This window comes from Lottia gigantea, assembly GCF_000327385.1.
Source record: "Lottia gigantea unplaced genomic scaffold LOTGIsca_73, whole genome shotgun sequence".
NCBI lineage: Eukaryota > Metazoa > Mollusca > Gastropoda > Lottiidae > Lottia > Lottia gigantea.
Window position 1 is genome coordinate 625552 of NW_008710453.1, and position 21864 is coordinate 647415.

Sequence of the window (21864 nt, forward strand, 5' to 3'; positions counted from 1 at the left end):
AGAAGAAAAAGGTAATTGAAACGAGACAATCCTCTAGAGAGTAATATCTCCATAAACTACCTTTAAGACTGCAAGTACATGTGTATGCAAAATGCAAAAAACCGACAAGAGCAAATCCTATCCAAATTCTTAAAAAAAAATCAAATTTTCTGCTTAAATGTGTTTTCAAACTCAACACATTCGTAAGCTCGATGGTACTCAGATTTATTGCATTTGCGGACTACAGTTTTGAGGAATAATTGTACATACACATGTAATCGCATTTTAAGCTTGAGTTTGAGTAAAGCTTACTTACACATGTAATCATAGCTTAAAATTTAAACTGCATTGCTTGTGTTTTTGTTTGGTATCATTCAAGGAAGTACACATCTAGTATATATTTTAACTGAAAAGGTTGTAGATATTATGAAACTGATTTAAATCCTTGTTAAAGGCAGTAACATTTACACGTTAACTAGCACTAGTTACTAATTTTAATATCTAGTATAATAGCTACTGTTTACGTCTGATTTACCTTTTATGCTAACATTTTTTCTAAGAAAGTCATGGTCAAGTTTACATTAAAACAGATCTACCTAAAACTATCATATATTAGATGATGTAATATCAAATAGAATTTATTTCCCATTTAATAAAATGCACAATACATCAGTTGTGTAGTCAAGCAAGGATAATTGCAAACTCTCTGAATGCACAATCTTTTAAACCCTTGAAAATATAATGGACTGATTAAGTTTAAGTTTTGATGGTACCCAGATGAGCAAAAATCACTGAATTGAATACAGATAAATATTTTCAAAATGGAACCTAAATATCAAAATTTCAAAATGTTCCATCTTAATATTTCTATTACAGACTAAAAGTAATTTTAATAGAAATTCATAGAAATAATTTTGTGGATATATTATCTAAATATTTGCTTTCCCACCTAAGAAAACTCAAGTTGAGCTCTCTGGGTAATTTCCAGTTTGGGTCAGATGTTTGATTAATCTGTAATATAAGAAAGACATAGGTTTATACGTACATACAACATTTTCATTTGGAAATTAGGCTGTTTTTTGCCAGTAAGTCATATATAAGATGACTATATCCAGTTAATTTATTATCCAGTTAAATGCTGATCCAGCATACAATCAACTAATCTAAAATCTTCCTTCATCCATTCTTTATAATAATAAATACTTTACTCTTCATACTATATACAATATCTACATTTTCTTTTAAAATATTGTACACTTAAATATTTTCTTGATTTGGGTCAGAAAAAAAAAAAAAAAAACTTTATGCTTTGCTTATCAAAGTGATATTGTCATTTAATTATTACATACATAGAGCTCAAATATTGCCATCAGTGTCACTTTGCCACATTAAAATCAAGGGATAACACTACAAGTACCTTGGAAGTTTAAACTCCTCACTTACCGCCAAATTCTTGTGCATAGTTTCTACTTATATTATGCCATAGCCTGTGATAAACTTACATGCAATCTATTTTTTTTATATTAAGTTTGTGGAATGTAGATTAGTCATGAATCATGACCTGCACTAAATTACTTAAATTTAAGTCAATTACTTTCATTCATGATCAGTCTCCATATTAATCAGTTATGAATTTAACATTACAGCAATAACAGAACAATTGTTTGTCATATAATTTATATTAACAATTCATATATTTTTTCATTTAGAAGTGGTTTACCCAATTACATCTAAATGCGATCATTTGAATGCTGCTGAAATGGTCAACAATTGAAGCACACAGTGTTTTCAATTAAAAACTAATAATTAACAATTATGTAGTCATCTAAATATTTACTTTAACAGCTTATTGAGCTCAATTTCAGCTATTAATATCAGTCTTCATAAATAAAATGTGACATTCAGTTCTGCAGTAATTCAACAAAAACCTACATGGAAGTTCAGAAGAAGCCATTGACATTCTTTATAGTAGATATTATTGCTAAGAAAGTCAATAATGACTAGAAGTGTAGACAGACTGACTTCTGAAAGTCTGTTTTTATTGAATTTAGGAGAAACCTGACATGGGATTTTAATGATGAAAAGTGATGTGGATAGCTGAAATTGAAGAGCAAATATTTCGATGGATAGATTTCATTACATTGACAATAAAATGATGCAGCCAATCCATTAACAAAGTATTTTTCCACTTCACATTAACCACTTATTCAAAACAATTCTATATCAACAATTGAATCTATCAACAATTCTTTTATATTACTAACAAATAATTCAGCATTCCAATAACATTAACAACTTTTTATCACTATACTTATAACAAATTTCTTTATAATATTATTTATTGAACACATCACAGCATTGCTACTGAAAAATACAAATTACACAAATGATAAGCTTATTGGTTTATTGACTTGTCTATAATTGACAAAAATAAACATTTTGAAATTGGTTTGGGTGGAAATCATAGGGCATGACTCCGACAACGATTCACCATTGAATCGATGAGCCGCGATTCGTTCCTTCTTATCAATGCATCGCGGAAGCAAAAAACAAATCGCGATACATCGGCCCGATTGTCATAAATAAATTTAACTCCCTTTAATGACTAAACTATGTTAAAATGTTATTAATTATCAGTTTTTTTTTTCTCTCCCTTTTAATCAAAGAATCGCAATTTATTATCGCAATATATCGTATCGCTGAACGAGTATCGTTCAGTGTATCGGATCGCCACTTTAGGGATCGTTGCAGCCCTAGTCCTTGGTCATAAAATCACATGAGTTCATATTTTATGAAATCAACCAACATAAGGTAAACGGGATGAAGATCTGTTATGTTATATTAGATGCATACAAAGATTACGAGAATAGAGCTTACCATAGACAAAAGGAATTAAAACTGAACATCTGTTATTCCTTCAGCTTCATCATAGATCTGAAACAAATATAATACAATAATCACACAATACCATATTATATTATATACATACTATATCATAACATTTCTGTCAGTAATTCACTTATTCCATCTCTCCCCAAAAAACAAATGAAAAATTGTTCAAATCCAGTAATACCTTTGTAAAATTATGGTCTTGTAGTTTACTAGCTGTCCATCTATCATTTGGATCTGTTTCAAAGCAATGAGATAAGAAATCTTTGCCCTCTGCACTCAGTTGTTCTGGAATGGCAGGTTTCTCTCCCATACCAACTTTAAACATAATCTGGAAATTATTCTCCAGCTCAAACCATGGCCTCTAAAATACAAAATTACAAGCACAATAAGTATATCTGACATAGAATTTGATTAAAAGACATGGTTCACCGCTTTCGAAGGTCAATCATACCTTGAAGTCAAAAACCTGAATTGTTCAACTAAGCTAGTGTGAGATATTTTTGAGGGAATTATATACATCCACATATGCAAGACCCAAATCAACTTCCAAAACCGGTGAACCATGGCCTTTAAAATGTAGATGTTTTTTCTATTTTATTTTCCATCCATGATTGCTTTAAATTTCTAAAAGACCTCATTATTTTACTATAATTCTAAAACTTAATACTAACCTTGCCAGTAGACATCTCTATAACAACACAACCAACACTCCAGATATCAGCTGATCTACCATGACCATATTCCTTACTTTGGGTGATCACTTCTGGAGCCATGTATGCTAAAAACATGTCAATGTAACACAATAAGTTAAAAAATCCCTGTTTGAATTTTATGAACAAGTCCCAGACAAGTGTCGAATGCAGCATTAGTTATGTTGTTTTTTTTGGTAACAGGCACAACCTTCAGTCTACAAATATAAGACTTGATTATCTCCAGGATATAAAAGAAGTAAAGTATCAGAATTTACCTGTAGTCCCAGTTAAAGAAACACCTTCACCAGGCATTGTGGTTAAATTCTTCAGTTTGACTGAGGCTCCAAAATCTCCCAGTTTCAATATACCATCTGATGTTAAAAATATATTGGCACCTGCAGAGTTTAAATGGGAATTTGATTTAAATGGCTTTTCAGTCTAAAATTTACTGCCTTGTTACATGCTTCAAACATTGACGAATCAAAATTCATTTCATATTGTTATTAAATAGTTCTATTGAAATAATTGCTTTACTGAATTCCTTTTGATGAAAAATGAAACATTTTTGTGTTCACAACATTCTATGTTATAATAAAAACATATTTTTCAGGAATAATTCTAAATACTGACTTTTAAAGATTTTTTTTCATTCGATTTTTCTAGTAAAATGAAATGTGATTTTATTTTGCAGTAAGTCAGATCTTTCAGTAAGAATCATTGACACATCAGGAATCATTAGTCATTATCAACTTTATATACTTACCTTTGATGTCTCTATGTATGATACCTTTATCATGTAAATATTGTACAGCTATTAATATATATCTGATATAACGACGTATTAATTCTTCAGGTAAACCTAGTTTAGCTGCTTCTTCTATAGTACCTCTATCACAGAATTCCATAAATATCAACATTTCATCCTGAAAAAATAAACATTACAATTTATTCATTAAGTTCAAGTGAGAGACCACTTGTATTTGGGTTAAAATTTGGTATGTAACTTTAAGGGACAGATTAACACCATAAACTTTAAGACATATGACTTTGAGCTCACTGTATTTTGACGCTTTAGTTTATGTTGATATATGCTCATTCAGCAGAAAGTTTCATCGATTTGATTTTGAAGAGAAACTTCACTTAATTTGTTTTCTAGTATTTAGGCTGATCATACCATACCTTATGTATTTCAACACCATAATAACTGACTAAATTAGGATGACTGGTTCCTTCAAAATTACGAATTTCATCAGCAATGGCTTTAAATTCTTGTTGATCACTTGGTAGAAATTTTAGCTGGAATGAAATGAAAAGCACTCAAATATACAGATGCATTTTGATCTAACAACATTGTCAGGAAAGAATTGTTCATGTTAAACAACTATCCATCCAATGAAATTCTCTGTTTAATAAAAGTAAAATTGTATAAATTGGTCTTTAGGTTGAATCTGTATGAAAAGAAGGAATTTAACATTTTCTACAATGAAATAGAAATGATAAAAAAAATGAAAATTCCACATGATTAAGCACATACCTCTTTCATTGCCATTAAAATACCGTTATCCACATTAACAGCACTATATACTTTACCAAATTGACCTTCACCTATAAATATACAGCCACAATACAATCATTCTTAAACAATAGACCATTCATAGTTAGTGCATGACATGCAATGTAAACTACAAGCTTGAACAATAATTCAAAACCTACCACAGGAAATTCCATTAAATGTATATATTTAAATCAAATCAAAACAGAAACAAAATTTCATTGCCAATTTCATTTACTTATCAAGAAACAAAATTTCATTGCCAATTTCATTTACTTATCAAGGAGAAATAGTGAAAGCTTAAAAATATGCAGCAAGAGGTATTGTCAATAGGCCTTCAATACCCATACAAAATATACATGCATCCTTCAAAGACATACAAACGAACTTCCACGCTAAGCAATAAATTTACTGAAATTCTTCTTGTCTGCACCTGTTGAGGTTAGTAAGCACAGACAATGCCATGCAGTGTGCAATGAGGGAAACCATGCTAGTACAGCTGCATCAGACTACACCTTAAGCAATAAGTAAATGAACATACCAATTTTAATGCCTCTCTGCCATTTAAAATTAACTCTTCTTACACTGATTCTATAGTCTATATCACTGGCTTTTAAACTTGTCACTTTGCCAATCATATGTCTATCTTGTAAAACTTGGTTTCTCTTCTCATCTATTCTACTTATCAAACTCATAATTCTATCAGATCTTGATAAAGGTGAAGACTGACCATTGGATAAACCTGAAAATTAATTCCCCAGTCACTAAAGAATGCCATCCCTGGTATTTTAAATTCCTTTGATAGGAGTAAAAGTAGACATCGTCAGACTCTCCAGGGGCCGTATCATCTAATATATTTAGCTTAATATTTTTTAAGAAGCGATATATGAATGTGATATCTTCAGGATAAAGCCAGATATCTAGTGTCACTTTTATGGGTGTTCATTTTTTCTGATCTGTTATTGGATATTTTCTTCAAAATATGCAATCTAAAAATGGATCAGAATTAACTCCCATAAAAGGAGACATTAGGTGTCTAGCCTTCCATGCTATAAAACTCCAGTCATCTCATCTGAGGAACTGGGTAAAGCCACATTTGCCAGGCTAATCTTGACGTCAAGTTTTATTGTTTTCAATAGCGTTTAAAGCTAAGGTTTAAGGGACTCTGTATGTTTGAAGCACCTGTTACCAAGATTGTGTAAAATATACAACTTGAAATTTGAGGGAACTAAAACATAACGCAAAAACAAGTACAGACATTAGGCATAATTAGGTTTTTTCCCCCTTCCACACAGCAGAAGTGAAGAGTTAGTTCATAGTAGATAAGTTAATGTTATCAAACAAGATAGGAAATAAAAATACTAGAAAACTAGCTAAGCATCATTTGAAATTCTGTTATTTATCTTTAAAAGACAGGGCTAGATGTCATCAGAAAAAAAAATCACAAAATTTTTTACATGTTAATGTGAAGTGGGATAGAATAAAATTACAATGGCTACCAGATTATACTTTCTACAAATGAACGCAAACATTTGATAACATTTCTTCATTTCTTGTGAATTTAAGAACATAACCTAAAATGTATTGGCCAGATTTTTTTGAAAATGTTTAATTTTGAAAATTTGTTCTCCTCATTTCTCAGCCATTTATAATCAAAGTAATGCCATTTTATGTAAAATTGTGACATGGTATTAGAATTAGGATAAGCAGGTTAAGAAGCACCTTATTAAAGCATTCTTTTTTAACAGAATAATTTTTACGGAAACGTATTAATCCATATCTTATCTGCATTCTATTTTTTCAGATTCTCAGTTTCTATTACAGTTGTTAAATAAAAATACACACAATCAAAGAGTGCCATAATAGAACAAATTAATAGAATCAATATTGACTGTTATGAGCAAAGAATATTTCAACCATGTACATAAACATTTTTTTATTACTCTTACTTAAATGGACGAAGACTGCTGAATATTTGCTTTCTCTACTTAATGGACTGCTGGGGTAACACAAAATATGTGTTATTGACAAAATATTTTGATAATGCACATGACAATGTTAATAATGACTTCATGACTATTTGCACTTAAATTAGGAAAGATTCCTCAGTATAACATTCTGAAAAGTAATACTGAAATAAAGCTCTACTAGCTGGGAAAGCAAATATTTAGAAGACTTTTCAGTAAAGGAAAATGATGCCAAAGCCAGGAAAGGATAGTGAACTACAGTATGAGATTTTATGGACAACTAACAACTGATTCAGCTATCCATAAAAACCCTGACTGACTACGGGAGAAGGGGTATCGAACCTATAGATTTACGTCGTTGATTAATCTGGTCTAGCAGTAGGCCATGTTCTCCACCATATGATATCAAAGTGTCAGATAATCTATGTTGTTTTCCTGAGTAAATAATTGATCTCATAAAGGTACCCACCATAGGTAGAGGGCTCAAACTCAAGATGTAAATCATAGATCATGAGTTATCAATAGAGCAACGTTACATGTTCACATCCAGGTGCAATCAAAAGTACTAAAATTTACTTCAATTTTAGGTAGAGTGTAGACCCCATACAGGACAATACACTATGGAGATTTCTAAGGGGTCGTTGTTCAAAAATTCAATAGTTTTAACATGAATGAATGAAAGGTCATATAGAAGATGTTGATTTAGCCGTTAATTACATGTTTAGCCACATCGACATAAACCTAAACTGTTTAAAGAACATGAAGCATTATGAATAATACTTTAAGCTACATGTAAGGGTAGCAAGCGCATATACCACCAGACCACGGTATTATAGTATATTATATTAAGGTAAAGTAAAACCAAGGATAATTTAACCCCAAAATAAAAATTGCCTTATAAGAAAACTTGAAATTGTGTAATAAGGCTATATAACTAAAAGCTTGAAAAAACGGTATCTTGTGATAGCTATTTGTATAAAGGAAAACCGAAACTATTTGCTCTAATTTCCATTCTCTTTTGTGCCATGATTGATTTATTATTTCTATGGAAAGTATGCTGAATTCACTTGTTGGCCCTTCAAAAAAGGCCCACGATGAAACTGATAGCAGAAGTAACAAAATAAACACTTACTCATATCCATATTGACAGGACTGGGAGTGGATGGTGTTGACAAACCTGACTGATTACCAACTTCTGCTGGCATAGATCTTGAGGATACTGACCGTCGGAATGGTTGACCAGCCGTGCTAGGCCATGATGGTAATCTATGGGTCATATGTTGACCTGTGAAAAAAATTGCCTTAAATTAGGTAGGTACAGACCAATCATTGAAATACTCTACACCAACCAATTTTATGTGGAAAAGTCAAGTAGACTACCAGGATGGCATTTGAGTGTACAATAGATTCAATCTTAGGCGCGTGTTGACTGGTACAGAACAGAATATGTTTCCTTTAAATCTATCCATCTCTTTGCTTCTCCGTCCTTTTATCCTTTGTTTAAAACAATTTTGTACACATGGGATGCACTTTAAATCCTGTTCCAACTTGTTTTATTGAATTTCTGGCTGATTCCATGAATCCTGGTCAAGCAGAACTTACCATCCTTATTTGCAAAAAATCTTATGTTCTGTTGAGTTAAAGTTATCTCAAGACTTACCTAAATGAGTGGGACTTTGTGGAGTTCTTAACTCAGGAGAGCCAATGATATGATTGATACAGTTGTGTATATTCTTTTGTAATTCCTACAAAATAAGTGTATAAATTTACATTTTGTGCTCTAGCTCAGTAAGGTAGTCAAATGCAGCAAATGCAATCAAATTAGAAACCAAAACTAAAAAAATTGCTGCATTTCTATCTTGTATATTACATGTGAAAACTATACGTAAACTCTAGCACCTTGCAATTTGACTTGTGTTTGGCAATAGACAGTTATCTTAAGTCTTAAGCATGTATAAGCATTTTTGAAGGTATAAAGCATTTTATCATCCATGCAACATACAAATGATGTGTGTCAGTTACCTTAAAAGATTCATCTGACAAACAAGCTAAAACTTTAGGATCACAGACTACAGTTAAATAATCAAAACCTGGTACCGCCCATCTGAAATAAACAAAATTATATCAACAGGGATTGATAGCATAAAACCTCTCTCTGACTAGAGGTAAGAAAATTTTCCTTACTCAGTGGGATTTCAATCCCAAGTACTTCAGGACAAAGAAAACGACATCCTTTCAAGTAAAAATTATGACAACCATTGTTCAAAAAATAATATACCTTGGTCTTCCACCTCTACCAGTTTCACATTTCTCCATGACAAACTTCATCCAATATTTAGCAAAACTAACTAAACCTGGTACCATTTTCTGTCTCTGTTCACCACTTACCAGACGTGATATATCTTTACCAACCTAAATGGAGAATATCATAATTTTCATACTTGTTGCAGTGGGTTACTTTGTATCTTAATCAATATTTTATTTCTACCTACTGGTAAATGTAACTTATTTTCTTGAATATAATATGAAATGACATTCTTTACATTCCTGTTTTCAGCTTTTTTCTTATGGAGACAGACAATAGACAACATGAAGCCTATTTGCAATGAGCTTGATTTAGCCTGGAGAGGCTCTCTCCATTTTCAACAGTTAAGTTTCTTTAGCTTACACATCCTACAGAGACCTGTATTTATTTCTCATCCAAACAACTTTTCCCAAGTCATCCCTTCACACCTACATCACAGAAAGGGGGAAACAGTGTTGACAAATCTAATGCTTCTCCTCCAGGATCAGACCTCTAGGTTAGCCCACAACTCACTGAACTATCTCAGCTGTCTTATTAAATTCTAAGAATAACTATGAATATATGTTATAATACTCACCTCAAAACCAAAGTTATAGCCCTGTAACATTGTTTCTCTGTAGATTTTGACTAAATGATTTCTATCATTCTCTTCATGTTGTAAAATTTCATCAAAATTGAGAGTTTCATCAACTTGCTCTATAGCTCTTGCTACTTTTTCTCTCAGTTGGACAGCTATGGTCTGAAAAGGTTAATATTGTCTTTTTGGTGTATTTACTACTCGTTAGTTTCAAAAAGGATTTGTTAGTCACTCACAGAAACCATTATTAAACTCTAATTGAAGATATTGTAAAGAGGCTTTTCTAAATTTTTTATGCGTATCAGGGATACTGATAGTTTCAATTTGCACCAATTTTCCATCAGGTTTGTGGTTCCTTCAATTTTGAACATGTTCCACTTACCTTGATTTCAGCTAGGGACTCTGCAATAGCTTGATGACATGATGTTTGTTCATTAACTAATTCAACAGATTCTCCCATCTTTTTATCAAATTCTTTCCTCATATCTCCTAGCTGAGATGAATGTATAACTACCACTAACAATGCTTCCACCTGAAAAACATGACATGCTTTAGAGTTGTGGTTGGCATTATTGCCTACATACAAAATTCTCTGATCCTAACTTTCCTTCACTTTATTAGGTGGACACTAGGATACTTTTCAAACATCATGAGTAATCTGTTGTAATTGCCAGGAATCATGAAGCCACCCTCAAAACTACCAGTGAAATTGTCTATAAATGTCTGAGCTTTTACAGCTGTTGAAGCAAATATTATGATAGCTATACTGTAAAAGACACACATCTCCAGATTTAGGTTTATAGTTTGAGTTAATTTGAGAATATAGATTTTCAGATCAGACTAAAAATATCAGGCTTGCCCCTGGATGCTCGGAAGTGACCTTTCTTTCCAGGAATTATAAAACTGTTCAATACACCAAGAGGTCCATGAATATATCAACACAATTTCTTCAATTATACCTCAATATGAGACAGAGCAATAGCTGTTTCAGCAGTTGGCGCCACTTCCAAGACATCACCATTCCAGATAGGGCACTCTAAAACATGATCAGCAGTACCTTCACATCGTACCATAACTAAATAACCATTATTATTCTCTAAATCAGGGGGTAGAGTAGATTCTTCACGTCCACATGTCACATTTAATAATTGTAATATCAATTCTTTATTAGAGGTTATACGGTCGGGTATAAACATTAAATAACCTGCACTCACTGGAGCCATTACCTACAATATAACCAATTAACAATTTGAATTGACACAGGTCACAGCCACAGTTCTATAAATTGATGATTAGGGTAAAAAAAAACATCTATACTGCATGAAGCCATATGTACAAATCAATATATAATAAAACAACTTGTTTCTGATCTTGTATTTCTCTTAATGTGATTAGTAAGGTTGTCGACTTATTAAATAACTGATCTGTACTTATCCTAAAAGGATTAGTAAGTTACAAAGTAACTGATTGATACTTACCCTAACATGGTTAGTAAGTTGTAGCTTATCTAGTAACTGTTTAGTAGATACTGTAACATTGAAATCAGCAGCTATTTCCAAATCCTATAATAGATATAATTAAATTCTATAAATTACAAGCTCAAATCTAGAGAATGAAATAGAAAATTGCTTTTATAATTTGCATTACCATCTTTTTTTAGATACTCGGCCAGTAACCTGCAGCATTTGATAATGAAGGTAATGAAAATTAACTTTTAGGGATAAATCCTTTTAAACATCTCTTAAACATATTTTTTATAGTCTTACTCATCAACAAATCTCTATGAAAACAATGGCATACATATTTGTCTAAGAATATGCACTCTAAGCCTAATTATAAACCTACTTACATTTCTCAGCATTTTTGCAAAACCAAGGGCTTTAGATGCTCTCTCTCTAGCTTCATTAAATAAATTTTTAAAACCTCGACATGTCTGTTGTAAACAATGTCTGAAATCAAACAAGCAATAAAATACAGCTGAATTTTAAGCTTAGCATAATATTTGATGTCCTACAAACAGTATTACAAGTCAATACCCAAGGACATACTAGTGCTCAGATCATTTTGAGAATATGCAGCCTGAATTAAAGAAGTAAAAGTCCTAGAAGGAATTCTTTGTTTAAGTAATGGTTTTGACCTGATCAAGACACAGAATTTTTTTTTTTTGTACCAAAGAAAAGTAATAAATAAGTGATCAACATCTGACAAAAAGCATAGAGCAGAGGTCACTATCTTTTTGTGGGGGCTACTTTACACAAATTTTTTTGTCTGATTTTTAAATATTCTGAATACAAATGGGATATTTATTGTTTAACATTAACTTGTATTGTCAGCTAGCTTTTAACAATACATATTGTAGGCCAACCAATTTTTTAATGCAACTGATAAAAGATAAATGATTCTCAACAAGAACTGACCTATAATCTGATGCTTTATCTCTGTTAGATTGTTCATCATCATTGGTTTCTTCTTCATCAATATTTTCATTTTTAGTCATATCAAACAGCTGTCTGGTTATTTCATCTATATTATCATACAGTAGATCAGTTATAGAGTTCAGTAAACTAATGGCTAACATACTGAAATATACAAAATATATCAAAATGTAAAGTTTCATTTTTCTGATGCAAGATTTAATCTTTAAATCCTGTAACCAACCTGTAAGCTAGAGTCAGTACATGTCCAAGATCTCTTGATAGTGTTCTCCTGGTAAATATTCTTTCCTAATTGCATAACGCTTGTCCTTGTCCGTCTTCACTAGCTGAGCATAAAACTCTATCAGGGATGTTTTTGCCAGTTACCTCCAAGCTTTAACATTTTTGAGGATTTAGAATCAGACACATGTGTTCATTATGACATGATTTCTTCCAATAATTAGGTAATGAAAAATAATTTTCCAAAAATATAGAACTAAATGTTACCTAAATCTCTTGCCAGCTTCAGCCTCACCTCCAATAATATATGGACAGATCTGTTTTGTAAATGTCCATTCAACAACTAAGTAATTTTTCAAACTCAGTGAAGCTTCATCCAGATTCTGAACATGGTTCATCCAACTTTGAAGGTAGGAAAAATAAACCTAAAAGAGACAGATAAATTTCAAAATAAAATCTTGAAGAAAAAGTAAAGATGGCACCCATTAACAACAGACAATGGACCTTTGGAAAAGTCACTGTGGAGGAGACTGTGAGTCAGGCTGAATTCACTCATGAATGCATTGAGCTATTGCTTGGCACTTGGGAAAATTCGCAGAAACAGAAATTTTTGTTGAACTATCTTACCTCCAGAATAGCCTGCATATCAACATCAAACTGTTCTAAATCAGATGCAAATTTATCATCCATTTCCTGTTCATCCCACATTACTGATGCTACCATTAATTGATAATATTGTTTAACAGCTACAGCTCCTTTCAACACTTCTTTACATTCTCTCATTAACTACAAGAGATAGTTTCTTGAGCTTTATAGAAAATCAAGTTTGACTTCTGTGATTTATTATCATGGTGGAATAGTGTTGTCAATAGCATAGAAGATAAATCTTCAATTTTCTGTTACATACAGATCTACCAAAAAGGTGTACAAAAGTGATCATTTGAGATTAAATGGTTTATCTGTTGCCGGTATGACTTTTTCACTATCATATCACAGATGTTTGAACTACTAATATTCTCACCTGTCGAGTACTGTGTAGAGAAGGCTCATTAGTTGGTCGTTGCTCTAGGCGAAGACGTAAACATTCATGAATAACATCTAAAGGAATTCTAACTAAAAATAAATAGCTAGGTCTAAATGAGGGTAGACCCATCTTTATAAACTCTTCACTCCAAGCACCATGTTCTGCTAGACTACTACTTCTATTACATAAGGCAGCATTATTTATCACAGACGACAGATCTAAGGAAGGAGAGGAAGCAACTTCTTGGACTTTATCAGATGAACGAGAGGACTGGAAAACAAGAAATTGGAAATTCAGTGACTAAATGATAATCAAGGGTATCAAATGTAAATTAATAATACTGGTTTTACAGGGTACGGTACTATTTGTTTAACCATTTTTGATATTCTTTACTGCTACAGCTAGGCTTATATTCATGTTACACTCGTCATCCACAGCAGTATACACGTTATTTTATTCTTTTTTTTTTTGGTCAAATTGAGGTTGATTATGCAAAGTCAATTTTCGAAGTGACCGAAGTAAAAAACGTCTAAAAAAAATCGGCATCAAGAAATTATGTCCATAAGAACTAATTATAAAAAGTTACCTTTAAAATTTCAGCATAAGACAAAGCACTTTTTGGTCTCTCTAAAGCTTCTCTGGCCCTTTGTAAAGATCTATCTAACAAAGTTCGTAATCTAACTAACAGTCGATTCATACCCGTCTTTTTTAAACTTTTATCTACAAAATGCCTGTAGGCTGAAGACATCATATTCGCATCATCAATGCTGGCATCACTTGCTGCACGTGAAAGACTTGGGGCATAGGAGCCTATGCTTGACCTGATATTTTTAAGTGGAGTTGAGACATTTGTCTCATTTAGAACTTCAGACACATCATTTGGAATATTTGATTCTGGATTAGGGCTAGGAGCACAGGAAGATCTTCCACTGCTTCCGCCACTGATGGAAAATGTCACTTTTTTGGTATGGCCAAGGCTTTCATCATTTGTGTCCTCAATAATAGTTTCTGTGTCATTATTATCATCACCATCACTATCTTCTGTTGATGAGGCAGAAGTTTGCTGTATCACAGGAAGATTACGTTCTAAAGTTCCTGAAGAAGAACTCCTTGGACTTTCATAATCTATCACAGGCCAGTCTAACCCTGGAGTATTTCTAACACCCAATATTTTACCTAATAGATTAATTCTATGACAGAGATCACGAGTTATGTTTAACCACAGTATCAGACTTTTCACTCGATGTCCAAAAGTTTCACTCGCATAAAGATCATTGGCCTCATTGAAACTTTTTGTTGTAGGATATAGCCGTTCACACTTATCTAGTTTATGAAGAAGAGCTTCAACCTTAACTAAAGCATCCTTTTGACAATCAATTGTCTCTGAAGATAGAGAAATGGCTTGAAAGGAATCTGAAACACTTGTAGATAATTGATAGCAGATCTTTGGTTCCTCACCAGCATCCAGAAATGGATCAGAGGAATTCCCATTGGTCACTTCATGCTGCAAGCAATTTAACTTAAAATCCATAATGAGATGCAAAACATCTTCAATTTTGGCCCTTTCTTTCAGTATATCATCTTTTGACTTGCCATTTATTTCAGCTTGAAGCTCAAGCCACATATCACGATTAGTCTCATTCTGCTGTATTTCTTGTTCAGTACTCATTTGTCGCTTCATTCTGGCTTGTGACAAGAAATTCTTTTCTTTCTTTTCTAATTTCACTAAAGTGGAAAATATATTGGAAAAGGCCTGGCGATCTTCGGAACATTCTAAAGGTAGAGAAACTTCTCTTCTCAGTCTGTTCTTAAATGTAGGAGTAGTACAAGTAACTATAGTATTTGGTATTGTGGGAAGAGACACGCGCTTTGGCATTTCTATTTTTAGCCTAGGCATTCCAGCTGATACTTTGTTGCTCAAGAAATCTGACGATCTCTTTTCCAACCTCTCATGACTTCTGGATTTTGAAAGTTGTTTCTTCTCCTTTTCTTTCTTTCTCTTATCCTTTTTTTCACGAAAACCATCTCGTTCTATATTATCCTCTGAGTCAGTTCCACTGATCTTATTCAAGCTGTTAGCAAAATATTCCTCCTTAATAAGCGACACAACATTTCTTGGCTTAGGTCTCCGTTTCAGATCTAATTTCTCTTTGGCCTCTTTATACTGTTGACGAGACTTTTCTCTTTTCCGAACACGGAAGTTTACTGGAGGTGTGGTACTAAACTGAGGTGTATCAGGATCGGGATCTTCATCTGTTTCCGAATCATTATCAATATACTGATTATCTCTAGGAGAATGCTGATATTCCTTATCTTCTCCTTGATCTCTGAAAAAAAAAATGTCTTCAAGCATCACGTGTATTAATTTGATAAACAACTTTCATGACTAACAGCTAAAATCAAGAATTTAGATCAAGTTTATAATTTGAAAATTGTACTGGTACCGGTACTGAATTTTAGTTTAAATTCTAATTTCTTTAAATCTTATTCCATAAACTGGTAGGTGGGTACAAACAAAAATATCAATCAAGATTTCCAGGAAACAAAACTATTCAGGGTGTAGTCAGAAGGACAAAAAAGTCACAAAATTCAAGCAAAAAAAATGCAAATTTGTAATTCAGGATTTGTGCTATCAATATCTTCCTTTTGTACCATTGGTTTGCAAATTTAGTTTAGCCCCCTTTCTTAAAACATGCAAAATGTTGAAAAATGTAGTAAGATTTTCGTCAAGTTTGTTTTAAAATGTTTTTTGGAAATTCTGTAGATCCTATGGTATTACTTCTTATATATTTCTTTGTACAATTTCCTATTAAAGTTTTTCTGTCTTCATTTTGAAGTCCAATTTTGTCCTTGACCTTCACCAACTTCAACTTTGTACAGAAATATGTGTATAGGAGTTGAGTTCTAATAATTCCAAATTAAGTGTGAAATTTAGACCAATACACTTGTTAAGCTGGCTTTTTAATGCTTTGTTAAGTTGATATCGTGTCTTATTAGATTGTAGATTTTTAGAAATTGTTTATACATAACGTATTAAATTATTTTAGCTGTAAATTTGTAGATTATGTAAACTAAAATCCTTTTCAGAAAATTTTGGCTTTGAATGTGGTTATCAAACTAATGACAAGTGATTTTTAAGAAAGAAAGAGAAAGAATTTCATTTAAAAACAAAATTTGATTATGATTAGGCAAAAACTTTGTGTTGTGTTTTTATTGAATTTAAAATAAAGGTTAATGCTAATGACATAGAATTCCTTTAATTATTATGGTGTCAACAAAATTATGAATTATATTATTCTAGTTGTTTATTAAGAACACAAGTTATATGGATACACTAACTTCTAGGTTTATTACATTCTATGTTTCGAAACCCATACAGGTTATGTTATCAAATAGAATGAGAAGTTGTTTATTGTTTATCATTTTTGTTTTTTTGTATCTTTCAATAATAAAAAATATTATTATTTTTCAAGAGTAAAAAAAATAGGGTCATTCCATTAAAACAAACAAAATAAAAAAGAAGAAAAAAAGCCAATTACACTTTTCATTACAGATCAAATTTATCCATTTATAACCAATCAGATAAATGACATTATAATGGCCCTATATGGTTATCTTGTAAACAACTGTTATAATCAGTGACAGTGTATAATTGTATCACAGTGTTCATATAATGAATGAGGTCGAAAATCGTATGACACGGTAATATTTCCTCGCTTAATTTGCAAAAACTGATGCCGCCTTCTCGTTGAAAGTCTTTGCAATTAGTTCCAGGGGTATTTAAAAAGTAAATAACCGCTTATATATTTACCTGTCCGGATCTAACGGGTTAAAATTTTCATTGGGAGAGCGAGACAGATTATTTTTGTCCCGTCCATCCGCCATAGCAAGTCTCGTGACATCACGTTAAAACTCGCCAAGATCATTCAGCAGCAGGTGCTCCCATTTTTAGTGTCGATTAAACTAGTCTTACATTTTGCTACGGAAATTTTTAGACTTATTCATGTCTTGATAATCAAACATAAGAATATAACTGTTAACCATAACTGTGTAAACCCTTTTGTAGTTAAAAATAATTCTTCAGTCAGCTTTTTGAGAGACATGTTACCAAAATCAAGCTGTTTAGTTACTCCTTACTGAAAACCGATTATTGACAAGCACAGTCAATTTGTAAAATTCGAATCGATTCTCAAATCGGGTATGTCGATTTGTGTTCTGGAAATGGCTCCAGGCCTTTTTGATGTATGTAGTAAATCATTTAGTTGATTTCTCTCCTTGGAGACATAGGCTTACCAACATAGAGTTACATGAAAGCTTTGGGGAATGGTTTGTTGGACACTTTGAGTTCTGGACTAGTCAAATCTATATCACCCTCTAGCAATTCAAGGAAATCTATGAATTTATCAAATAAAAACTTGTTTATGTAAATATTTATTTGAAATCAACAGTAATTGATAATATCAGTCTCAGTCTTCGTCCATTAAAGCAAATGCATTCAACAGGTCTAACATAAAGCCCTTATATATCTTGATTTTTTAAAACAAAATTTCAACGAACTCGTGCGTAATTTATATGACATTGATTATATTTCAACAATATTCAAACCTGAAATTCTGCTTGGGACCACACCTAGATAGTGTTAAAAAAATATTCACCCAACTCATCAAGCCAAAATCTCATTGTAATGGCAATTTTCTTGTCAGCATACATGTCAAAGAGCATTGATTAATCAACATGAACAAGATGATCTGAACTTGTTTTGCTCAAAAAATGTTTGTGTATAAGTTTCAAAACAGGAGGCCAAACTACATTTCTCATAAGTAGCCACTTCAGATTATTTGCATAGATCACAAATAAATTTCAAACAATATGCAAAGTTACAATAAAGCAGGGCAATAAATCTGACAGTAAATTTTTGGTAACTATCTTTGAAGCTTTTAGAAAGTATTAACAAAAGATAGTAAAATGCATTATTATGTGCCCCGAATGAACACTTACACAATTTGAAAATCAACAATTCGTAATCACAAACATTTAAGTTCGACAATTAATACGATACAATATAAAAAGTAGTCTGTAAGTTATCTTGGACACATTGCATGTCTTCCACCATCTACAGGTAATTGGGCTCCAGTTATAAAAGACGCTTCATCAGAGGCTAGGAAGGCGATGGCTTGTGCTACTTCTTCTGCTTCACCAGGTCTTCCTAATGCATGAGTCTCTTTAGACCTTTCCAAAAACTAGACAGAAAATAGAAATATCAATGAAATTTTAAGGTCAAAATAAAATATAATAAGGAAAATTGAATCAAATGAAAGAAAATTGACTTTTTTGTCCTACTTTTCAGCGAGATATGTTAATTTTGAAAGAGGAAATGAAAAGAGGATTTTAAAAAAACATGTTGGATTAATAAAGTGTACCAAAATATCTGGGAGCTAATATGCAATGCCTGTTTTTAGATTTCCATATTTCACTAGTGTCAAATTTTTTACAATTCTAAAAGGCTGAAGATATGTATTCTGACTGATAGTGAAATTCTACCTTTTCATAGGCAGCATCATCTAAACCACCTCTTTTCTGTAGATTAGTAATTGTTACTCCAGGACTGTAAACAGAAAGTATATAAGGTATTTCTCTTGATTAAATTAAATATGTCATTATTTTCTATCCTGAATACATGTTAAATATTTAGGGAGAGGAGGCATAATTCAAATAAATGATGTACCCACAAAGTTAGATCTATAACTGCACACCTTAAAGTGTTTGACTTGTTCAATGGGGACAAGAATAATAAAACAAGTTTGTATAAAAAGAACAATCAAACTTACTTAACACTATTCACTCGGACAGATTTTGGAGCCAATTCTGAAAAAAAAATGGTTATAAGATTTAAAAACTTGAAAAGATGTGTCATATTTACAGCTTGATCGAGGTATCGGCCATTGTGGATTTTGTTGTCAGTCAAATTATTTTCAGTCTTGATATTCCAAATTGTCTGAAAGGCTAGGACAAATTTCTCCCCATACTACTTTTTTGAGGATTTCTATAATTATCTCTTGAAAATTTTCACTCAGATTGGTGATAGATTGATAACTAACCTAAAGCAACACATCTTGTAAACTGATCTAATGCACTCTTTGACATATTATAAGATAAAACACCTGGAAACTGAAAAAAATCAGACAAGAGGACAAATAAATGAAAAGTTGATGTCAGGTTAGTCTGCAATCAAAGAAAAAACATACCAGCAGAAGTAAAAAACAAGTCTCTTTGTTCTAATTTGCAATAATTACCATTGATGGTATCATATATCCTTGAGAGGAATATTATTAACAGCAGTTTCTTTGGTTGCTGCTATGCATTTCTAATTTGCACGCGGATAGGCAAGATTTTGATTTACTAATTACTAGGAAAGCTGAAATTGAGCTCCATCAAATAAGCAAGTCAATATTAACAAAATTATACAAGTTTTTGATATTATTATAATATTATGAACTCTGATTGCCTGATTTCTTTAGTTGACACATAAGATTTTATGACATTGGAACTCTGGGGCTACAGACCACAGATAACTTAATTTTAAAGTTAAGAGTACCCTAATTTAGAATCTTTCCAACAACACAATCCTATTAAATTCCATTAATTTCTTATACATAATACTGAGGACATTTCAAATTGGGCGATTTCTTACCGATCTCATACCATTAACACTAGACACATTAACTATATTTCCTTTTTCAGCTATTAAATGTGGTACTGCTAACATAGTTAAGTGATAAATTGATCTGAAAACAGAATTTTTACCAATAACTAATGAAATGAATATGAGCTAATGGTTGGGACAGGAACACCAGGCAGTGTGCAATAAGAGAAATTTTGCAGATGCATTACCTGAATATTTTTTCCATTTGCATCCATCAACAATCTTTAACATGTCTCAATCTGACCAACATTGCTGACATGGGTAACCTGGTTGGCAAATCTGACAATATCATTCTGTACTTATGCCCAGATCAGAATTTGATATTGGACCATTTTTGGTAAACACACAAATATTTAACCATCCTAAGCTACCCTAATAAATAGCATAAAGGATTAAAGGGTTAGATGTGGAAAACTCATATCTCCCTTGAGTAATTCAGATAATACTCACCTAACATTGATATTAAACATTCTATCATATTGTTGTAGTGTGGTGTTTTCAATATTTCCTAATTCAATAATACCAGCACAGTTGACTAGAATACTCAATTTACCAAAATGTTTTATAGTTGAATCTAAAACTCTTTGTGTATCTTCTTCTTTAGCCAAATCACCAACAACCATGAAAGGCTTGAAAAAAATCAATCAAGAGTTAAATTTTAGATGAGATATGATATACATCAAAGTCATGAAATTCAGACAAAAACCACAATGGATTGCCATGGAAAAATCTGTAGAAAGATTTTGACAGTAAATCCTTGACCAAAAGTGCTTAATTTTGTAATTAAGAAAAATGTTTGTCTTCTTATCATTATGGTATACAATAAAAATATAATAAGAAAGGTAATTAAAATGTTCACCTTATTCTTTCCATTTTTCTCACATTGGGCTCCGACTTCATTTAAATTGTTTTCTTTACGTCCTGTTATAGCCACCTGAGCTCCAAGTTTAGAGAACAAAACAGCCGTAGCAGCACCAATACCAGAACTAGCACCTGTAGTTAAATTTTACATAAATCATAAGGCTATATAAATTATAAGCAATTGCAAAATGTTTCTCAAAAAAGTTTGAATAATGTATGTTTAACATTACCTAGTTAACATTTGGTTCAAAATTTCAAGATTAGAAGATATGATATGGAAATTTCCCACTAAATTCTATTCAGCACCAGCCCCAAAATATCAATAGTCAGCAAGTTTTGGACTGGTAATGCATAACAAAGTGAGTTGAGTATACTACACCTATGAAAGAATACAGCCTTCCTAGAGTACACCCCTTTTTGTTGTGGTCAAAGGGACATAACTCATTACCAAGTGTACGACTTATTCTTATCGCAGTCTTTGGTCATCTTAGAGAAAACACAAAAATGTCCCATTCAAGGCAAAGTGAAAAACCATATATCGTGCATGGCTCTTCAAAATGTGGAATTTTCAGAAGAATAAATCTACACGTTCACCTGTTATCAACGCAACTTTACCAGACAAATTGCACAAGCTGGAGGCTGCCATATTGTTGGACCT

The 21864-nt window shown here is 32.1% G+C and overlaps 2 protein-coding genes across 2 annotated transcripts; both read right to left on the bottom strand.

The window, feature by feature from the left end:
* Positions 1-2871: 2871 nt before the first annotated feature.
* Positions 2872-17527, bottom strand: LOTGIDRAFT_168212 (hypothetical protein; the record flags this gene model as incomplete). Its single annotated transcript, XM_009066095.1, has 23 exons — positions 2872-2913; positions 3053-3232; positions 3543-3649; positions 3839-3958; positions 4327-4486; positions 4743-4859; positions 5098-5168; positions 5657-5857; positions 8215-8367; positions 8743-8827; positions 9105-9186; positions 9361-9494; positions 9965-10126; positions 10347-10496; positions 10924-11190; positions 11443-11526; positions 11814-11913; positions 12382-12543; positions 12886-13043; positions 13246-13404; positions 13640-13912; positions 14229-15969; positions 17454-17527. 23 exons carry the CDS (start codon positions 17525-17527, stop codon positions 2872-2874), a joined length of 4782 nt encoding a protein of 1593 aa, XP_009064343.1.
* A 536-nt stretch (positions 17528-18063) lies between these two features.
* Positions 18064-21852, bottom strand: LOTGIDRAFT_236007 (hypothetical protein; the record flags this gene model as incomplete). Its single annotated transcript, XM_009066096.1, has 8 exons — positions 18064-18882; positions 19184-19247; positions 19471-19507; positions 19741-19810; positions 20334-20427; positions 20796-20974; positions 21205-21338; positions 21801-21852. The coding sequence occupies 8 exons, from the start codon at positions 21850-21852 to the stop codon at positions 18724-18726; spliced, it is 789 nt and encodes a 262-aa protein (XP_009064344.1). The 3' UTR covers positions 18064-18723.
* Positions 21853-21864: the final 12 nt, after the last annotated feature.